We start from the raw sequence: 8,471 nt of genomic DNA, 5'->3' as shown, positions 1-8,471 counted from the left end.
CTGTGTTGTTCTTGCAGTGCATGCCTGCCTGAATGGGAAGCAAGAGCTTGCGATTCAGCGTGCATGTAGAAAATGAGTCTGGAAGGAAGGAGGTATATGGAGAGTGCTTGGGAGCTGTGGTTGCCCTGTGCTTTTTCAGCCCTCCTGGAGGGTTGTTGTGCTTGGCTGTGCTAGTGTTTGAGTTCCCGAATGAGAGACTTGTTTGCGTTGTTTGGGCTCTGTGGAGCCCTTTTTTTAATGAGACATCCCTGTACCCGGGGCTTGTGTTTCAGAGAGTGGTGGATTGTGTTCTGATGAGGCAGAGATGTTCTTTGCCATTTGATTGCCTCACTCTGTGATTTGCTGGATCCTTGAGATGGCTGGTATGGCGAAGGGTGTGTTCTTCTTCAGGAAGATAAGGGCAGGTGCAGATTCATAGACTGGAGGAAAACAGGAGGGTTGTTTACTGTATGGAAGGATGGAAGGTGGTAGGGATGGTGAATGAGAGCTCTTGCCAAAGGGCACGTCTGTGCTTCATGGTGAGTGTGGTGTAGACATTTTTAAAACTTCTTGGTAACAGAAAAATGAAACAGAAGATGCAAGGATGGAAGTAGAAAAGAATGGGAGGCAAGGATAGGGCAGGACAAAAAAAAAAGGGGGGAGATGAGACGGGAAGGAAGAGGAAAAGGAAGAAGGACAGGAAGTAATCTATGCAAGTAAGAAGCAAGCAAGCAAGCAAGAAACCGAGAAAGAATGAAAGAAAGAAGAAACAAGAAAGAAGGAAGAGACGATAGCGGAGATTACCAGCATGCACCAACGTTGTGTCGACAGGATGAATGGAGTGGAAGACGTCAGTACCCTGAGTACTCAGGGTGCTGTGTCAGGCTTGGTGAAAAGTGGTGAGGAAAAGGAGGGAGAGGCCTTGCCTGAAGGGGTGTCCATGCTTCATTGTGAGTGTGTTGTAGCCATTTAGAAATTATTTTGGTGAAGGAGAAAAAGAAAGGAAGATACAATGGCTCGGCTGTTTGTGTATAAACAGAAAGGATTAGGAGGCAAAGATGAGGCAGGGCAGGGGAAAAAGGGAAGATCTAGGGATAGAGCTAAGGAAAGGCAGAAGGAAGAAGAATCAGGAGAAGAAAGGGTAACGGAAAAAAGGGAGAAAAGGAAAGAGAAAATGGCAGAAGGGAAGGAAGAAGACAAGGAAGGAATTGGTGGAAGTAAAAAGAAAGCAAAGAGGAAGAAAGGAAGGAAAGAAGAGACGATAGAGGAGATGACGAGCACGACGTCACCTGTAGACGCTGAAGAGAGTTGGTCCCTAACAGCCTCCGCCGTGGTTAGAGTACCGCGCTCCGGCGCTGCTGGCCCGTAATTAGCGCTGCTGGCTCCGTCTTTGACGGTTTCCGCCGCGGCGCCGGAGGCGGCTGGCGAGCTGCCAGCGGCGGTAAAGAAGAGCGAAGGATGGAAGGAGAAGGGAAAGGGGAGTAAAGACTTGGGCACGTCAGGGCAAGAATGATAAAATGAAGGAAGAGCAGAAAGAGGACCTCGAAGGTGGAAAGAGAAGAAAGCAGAAAGGAGTTGGAAAGAGAAGACGAAAGAGAAAGAATAAAAGAGAAGGAAAATGTCAGGAAAAGAAGGAAGAAGGCGATAAACGCATAAGAAGAGATAACTGAAGGAGGAAAGAAGAAAGGACGAGGGCAAGAGCAAAGACGCGAGGAGGAGGGGAAAAAGGAAGGAAGGGGGCAAAGCAGGAGGAGCACGGAAGGAAGCGAGGCGAGAGGCGGCGGGCTGGCGATGGTGGGGAGCGTGCGAGGCGTCGGAGCAGCACACGGTGTCGCTGCAGGCTCAGGAACGGGGTCGGAGCGGGGAGGCGGCTCCGCCCCGGTGCGGCGGAGAGCCCGGCTGTGAGCGCGGGGGGCGGCGCGGGGCGGGCAGGAGAGCCGGTGCGTCCGGGCGGCGGCGGGGAGCCGTGCGGGGCCCGTGCGGGCGGCGGCGGCGGCGATGGGCGTGTGCTGGGGGCCCGTGGTGCGGGTGCTGGTGCTGCAGGCGGCCTGGGCGCTGGGCGGCGGGCAGGTGCGCTACTCGGTGCCGGAGGAAGCCAAGGCCGGGACGGTGGTGGGCCGGCTGGCGCAGGACCTGGGCCTGGAGGCGGGCGAGCCGGAGGCGCGTCGGCTGCGTCTGGTGGCGCAGGGCCGGCGGGCGAGCGTGGAGGTGAGCGGGGCGAGCGGGGCGCTGGTGGTGAGCTCGCGGCTGGACCGGGAGGAGCTGTGCGGGAAGAGCGCGCCGTGCGCCCTGCGCCTGGAGGTGCTGGTGGAGCGGCCGCTGCGCGTCTTCCACGTGGAGCTGGAGGTGACCGACATCAACGACAACGCGCCGCTCTTCCCCGCCGCCCGGAAAAACCTCAGCCTCGCGGAATTAACCACGGTGCCCGGTTCTCGGTTCCCGCTGGAGGGCGCGTCGGATGCAGATGTCGGAGCCAACGCGCAGCTCTCCTATACCCTCAGCCCCAGCGAGCACTTCTCTCTGGATTTACAGCGCACTGAAGAATACCGAGAATTCTTGTTTCTGGTGCTCAGGAAACCGCTGGACCGCGAGACGATGCCTGAGCACCGTTTGGTGTTGTCGGCGAGTGACGGGGGCCGTCCGTCGCTGACGGGCACGACGGAGCTGGTGATCTCGGTGCTGGACGTGAATGACAACGCGCCCCAGTTCAACCAGTCGGTGTACAAAGTGCAGCTGCCGGAGAGCGCTGCAGAGGGGACGCTGGTGGCGCGCGTGAACGCCACGGATCCGGACTTGGGAATATATGGCGAGGTGCTTTATGAAATTGATACTGTTGTGCCTCCCTCGGCCTCAGATGTGTTCAGCATCGACAGGAACAGCGGGGAGATCAGACTGACGGGCGCCCTAGACTTTGAGACAGTTACTTTCTACGACCTACACGTTAAGGCGAGAGACAAAGGCTCGCCCCCGCTGTCGGGTCACTGCACGGTGTTGGTAGAGGTGCTGGACGTGAACGACAACGCGCCGGAGGTGTGGGTGACGTCGCTGTCGGTGCCGGTGCCGGAGGACGCGGCGGTGGGGACGGTGGTGGCGCTGCTGAGCGTGTCGGACCGGGACTCGGGGGCGAACGGTCGGGTGCGCTGCGCGGTGTGGCCGGCGGCGCCGTTCGGGCTGGTGGCGACGTTCGCGGGCTCGTACTCGCTGGTGCTGCGGGAGGCGCTGGACCGGGAGCGGGTGTCGGAGTACGAGGTGGAGGTGCGGGCGGAGGACGGCGGGGCGCCGGCGCTGCGCGCCAGCCGCGGGGTGCGGGTGCCGGTGTCGGACGTGAACGACAACGCGCCGGCGTTCGCGCAGGCCGTGTACACGGTGCTGGCGCGGGAGAACAACGCGGCGGGCGCGGAGCTGGCGCGGCTGTGGGCGCGGGACCCGGACGAGGCGGGCAACGGGCGCGTGAGCTACTCGGTGGCGGAGGGCGTCGGCGGGGGCGCGGTGGCGGGCGGGGGGTGGCGGGCGGCGTCGAGCTACGTGTCGGTGGACGCGGAGAGCGGGCGGCTGTGGGCGCTGCAGCCGTTGGACTACGAGGAGGTGCAGGTGCTGCAGTTCGAGGTGCGGGCGGTGGACGCGGGGGAGCCGCCGCTGTGCGGCAACGCCACGGTGCAGCTCTTCGTGGTGGACGAGAACGACAACGCGCCGGCGCTGCTCCCGCCTGCTCCTGCCGGGGGCGGGCCGGGTGGCGGGGCGGCGGGCTCGTCGGGGCCGGGCTCGAGCTCGGGCTCGGGGGCGCTGTGGGCGTGGGCGGCGTGGGGGGCGCCGGCGGGGCAGGTGGTGGCGAAGATCCGCGCGGTGGACGCGGACTCGGGCTACAACGCGTGGCTGCGCTACGAGCTGTGGGAGCCGCGGGGGAAGGGCCCGTTCCGCGTGGGGCTGTACAGCGGCGAGGTGAGCACGGCGCGGGCGCTGGAGGAGGCGGACGGCCCGCGGCAGAGGCTGGTGATCGTGGTGCGGGACCACGGGGAGCCGGCGCGCTCGGCCACGGCCACGCTGAGCGTGTCGCTGGTGGAGGGCGCCGAGGCGGCGCTGGCGGCCGCGGGCTCGGGCTCGTCCTCGTCGGGGGCGGGGCTGCGGCCGGCGGCGGGCGCGGAGGGCGGCGCGGCGGCGGCGACGAACGTGTGGCTGGTGGTGGCCATCTGCGCGGTGTCGAGCCTGTTCCTGCTGGCGGTGGTGCTGTACGGGGCGTCGCGGTGGGCGCCGCGGGCGGCCGTGCTGTCGGGGCCCGGGCCGGCGACGCTGGTGTGCGCCAGCGAAGTGGGGAGCTGGTCGTACTCGCAGCGCCAGAGCCGGAGCCTGTGCGTGGCGGAGGGCGCGGGCAAGAGCGACCTGATGGTTTTCAGCCCCAACTTCCCGCCGCCGCCCGGCCCCGCGGCGAAGGAGACGCAGCCGGAGGCGCCCGCTCTCGTGGACACGGTCAGTGCCCCCCCCTTTGTCGCCTCTCGCCCCTTCCCCCTTCTTGTGGCCCTTGTCGCCCGGGCCCTGGGCAGGCGCTGGTGGGAGCCGGGCTCCGCCGCCGGGGCCCGCGGGCGGTGGGGGCCTGGGGGATGCTTTTTCTCTGAATGCTGACTGCAGTGTCACTCATGTTTTCATTTTCTGGAAACTGTTAACACCACCGCAGTTTTCTTATGTCACTTTCTGCTCTTCCTGGGGACCGCAGTTGCTCGGAGTCTTTCTGCAGCCATTTTGTATAGCATCATGACCTCAATGCTAATATCTTCACGTGGTCGTTTACTTCTTTATTTCAGTCTGCGGTGTGATAGGGTGGGCTGCTGTTTTCTGTAGCACCTCGTATGTTTTTGTAGAGAAGGCTGATGTGTATTGGGAGTACAGTATAAGTTGTGATTGAAAGGTCATGTGCAAATATCAATTCCAAACCAGTCCTGAAAGGCGTGCGTGTTGAAGCTGGATGAGTTTTCTCGCAGTGTTGTCTAATCTAGTTTTTTATGTTTTTGCTCCCTATCATTCTTCATGGTACTACTGCTTTGAAGACCTCTGTCATATTCCCTTTCAGTCTTTTATTTTTTAACGCTAGGAAATGTTCCTCAAATAGAACCTGGTCTAAACCATTGGTTATCCTGCTGGCTGCCTCTGAAACCCTTCATGGTCTCCTCTCTTCTTCTTGCCCTTGTAGGAAGGGGAGGACCTCCACAAAATGTTCAAAGTGTTGGTGAACCATGTACTTCCACAAAGTTGGATGAAACGGAGTTTTTTTTCCATGGTCTTATAAGACTTACCCTTTTGGTTGGCACTGAGAATAGAACTGATATATGTATGTGTCTGTCTTCCCTACGTGGAAGATGTCATTTCAGAGCCTTAAATGTTTGGTTCAGAGTCAGTCACAGTCTCTGCTGAAGCCACATTTTTCCCCCGCCATGTCCTCAGCTTTGTGGTGTCCTGCATGGAAAATCTTTTTGCCATTTTCCCACCTAGGTCTTCAGGGTCATCAAATCTTTCTGCATTTCTCAGCAGACATGTATTTTAACTCTGCTCCATTGAGTAATATCTCCTGTAAGCTTTGTTACATCACTCTCCATGACTTTTTGAGATCCCCTGATGAGCACACTTTCTGGCAAAGATCTCCCCCCGACTGCAGTGTTGAACTTACTCTCTTGCTCAAGTGACGAGGTTTGGTTTTCCTGCCATCTGTGTAGTTAATCACAGCTCCAATCACCTCTTGCAGCCTTATTCCATTTTGTATGGAGTGTCTTCATTTGAGTACATTTTCCTGTCTTGCAGGTAGGGTAGTTGTAATGAACTTTTTGCTTCTGGCTGCTGTGAAGTGCTGGTTTCCAATCTTTTCTTAATCAGAAATCTGTCCTCCTTTTTGATTCTCCTCTGAAAGAGATCATGCGAGGTGACCACAGTTGGTACTCCAGGTTCTTCTCTGTTCACCTTGCATGGGATATATTAGTTGTGAAGTAATACAGAATTACTATGGACATGGAAAAGATAGTAGAAACATTTCACATTGCCCCTTTCCAAACATGATGTAAATGTACTTTCTAATACAAAGTACTTAATGGCAGAAGAGCGGGAACCAAGGTAGGTGTGAAAAACATGCAGCTGTAGTGCTATATTAGGCAAGATGTATTGTCAGAGAACTTGGTTTTGGTGGGTGAATATATTTGTAGAAGCACCTCAGCTATGGTTCCTGACTCACTAGTTCAATGTACCCTGCAGTGGTAGGTGTTGTATGTCCTTTCTTTTATTTTTTTCCTTCTTGAGAATACTTAAAAAAATAAACTGTTACTTTGTGTCTCGTTGTGTGTGTGCCTCATGATGATCATGTGAATATGAACTGGGATGACACCTGAAGCTCCTGATTCCCCCATAGGCAGGGTGACTTAGCTTGCCTTTCTCAGGAGATGTGTCAATAATTGTGAGCAAGAGCCATGCTGCTGCCAGTCTTGACTGCCTGATTTCAGAATTTGTGCCACTTGCCATCACTGTGGTTCACTGTCTTGTAGTCTTTTAAGATGAGGTTTTCCTCGAGAGAATGCCTTGAGGCTTCAGGTTTAATTTCTGTTTCCATCTTCATGGAAGGGGATACAGAAATGCTGGCAATACAGCAGGGATTTGAGAGGCTGGACAAAATCTGTTTCCTTTTCCAGCTCTGCTTCCCCAAAATCGTGAACAGTGATCCTTGAACTCGGCCCTGACAATGGAGACCTGGGAGTAAATCAAGACAACTGTTACAATAGCAACAGGTGTAATTAAAGATGACCTATCAACAGACCTACCTGGATTTTTTTAGCATTTTGTATCTTCATTTTGTTTTGACCTGCTGTTGCGTCATTGATGCTTCTGTGGTAGAACCAGCAGCTCACTACTGTGTGAAATCTCCTGTTTCGTGTTGCTGCCTGGCCTGCATGGTGGGGTAGCAGCAAGTGTCAGTAGTTGTGTAGAGAAGGGGCCCTGATGTGTTTATATGTTGGTGGATGAGGTGGGAGCATGGGAACATGTTGCAAGATGAACTGTACCCTGCCACAGCAGTGGTGCAACCCTTTTGTGTTCTCTTCAGTTATGTCATGGCTGGATGACTACTGAATCCTGCAGCAGCTCATCTCTGTCAGTAATGGGCGCATTGTTTTGCTGTACTGTGAGTGCCTACGTGCCAAAAATGGTAAGAAAGAACTTGTCATTCATTGTGCAGCTACAAGTGGGGAATAAAACTTGCAGGAAATACTTTACTGAGACATAACAACTACTAGAGAGCTCAGGTTCCCTGAGCTATTTCACCCTTTTGAGAGGATCTGTGCTATGTGGGTTATATTTAGGCTGACATAAAGAGTTAGGGAGTCACTGATGGAGTGGAGAGTCTTTTGGAATTTTTATGCGTTGCAGATTTCTTAGGTTGGACCTATATTTCAAAAGGCAAAACAATTCTTTTATGGACAGACACAGATATTCTTTGTAATATGATTTCCTTGCTCTATTATTTACTGTATGAAAACCAAGGAGAGTGCATGGGATTGCTCTGCTACTTCACTGTCACAAAGCCATGAAAAAGTAAGCAGGTTCAGCTTGGTTTTAGCAGTGGTGCAATAAGCACAAATAAATTTGATGTGAATCTATGTCTGCTGGAGACCTGAGTTCTTTCCATAGATAGAACATCAAGGATACAGTCTTCTTCTGTAGAAGAAACAGCTGAACTCTCTTTGCAAATAAAGAAATAAATGAGGAAACCAAGTTATGCCTCCTCAGCAATGTGTGGGGAAGACAAAGTCAAGAGATCAGAAGTGAGGTAGGCTCTTTTCAGTGATGACCGTCACAGGTATGATCCCTGGAGAGAAGAGAAAAGAGAAGAGAGAAGAGCCACACCACCTAGTATCGTTTTTGGCGAGGGGAAATGTTCCGAAGGGAAATCGCGGAGCTTGTCGCCCAAGGGGGCGGAGCCACGGCCCGTCCTTCCCGACCGCGGCGCCGCTGCAGGCGGCGGGAGGCGGCTACTCGCAGAAGGAGCCGCGCTCGGACACCAGGTGCCGCTGTTGGCCGCGAAGGCGCCCTGAGCCCTCCGGAAGGCGGCAGCTCCTCCCCGAGCCGCTGTCACGGCTACCGTCAGCGGGCGAGGCGGCGGCGGGATGCAGCGGGCTGGGCCGGGCGGGGCGGCGGAGTGCGGAGGAGCCCTGAAGGCGGTGCGTCCGGGCGGCGGCGGGGAGCCGTGCGGGGCCCATGCGGGCGGCGGCGGCGGCGATGGGCGTGTGCTGGGGGCCCGTGGTGCGGGTGCTGGTGCTGCAGGCGGCCTGGGCGCTGGGCGGCGGGCAGGTGCGCTACTCGGTGCCGGAGGAAGCCAAGGCCGGGACGGTGGTGGGCCGGCTGGCGCAGGACCTGGGCCTGGAGGCGGGCGAGCCGGAGGCGCGTCGGCTGCGTCTGGTGGCGCAGGGCCGGCGGGCGAGCGTGGAGGTGAGCGGGGCGAGCGGGGCGCTGGTGGTGAGCTCGCG

General features: G+C 56.6%; 1 protein-coding gene across 1 annotated transcript; it reads left to right on the top strand.

Annotated features, from left to right (window-relative positions):
- Positions 1-1,977: 1,977 nt before the first annotated feature.
- On the top strand, positions 1,978-4,787 carry LOC142044546 (protocadherin alpha-6-like). Its single transcript, XM_075057135.1, has 3 exons — positions 1,978-4,085; positions 4,182-4,443; positions 4,776-4,787. Exons 1-3 carry the CDS (start codon positions 1,978-1,980, stop codon positions 4,785-4,787), a joined length of 2,382 nt encoding a protein of 793 aa, XP_074913236.1.
- The last annotated feature ends 3,684 nt before the right edge of the window (positions 4,788-8,471 follow it).

The sequence above is a fragment of the Buteo buteo genome, chromosome 24 (assembly GCF_964188355.1).
Source record: "Buteo buteo chromosome 24, bButBut1.hap1.1, whole genome shotgun sequence".
Classification (NCBI taxonomy): domain Eukaryota; kingdom Metazoa; phylum Chordata; class Aves; order Accipitriformes; family Accipitridae; genus Buteo; species Buteo buteo.
This window is presented reverse-complemented; position numbering and strand designations above follow the sequence as displayed.

Coding starts and splice junctions, on each gene's coding strand:
- LOC142044546 (XM_075057135.1), top strand. CDS start 1,978: ATGGGCGTGTGCTGGGGGCCCGTGGTGCGGGTGCTGGTGCTGCAGGCG. Junction 4,086..4,181: donor GCGGGCTCGGGCTCGTCCTC/GTCGGGGGCGGG, acceptor CGCGGTGTCGAG/CCTGTTCCTGCTGGCGGTGG.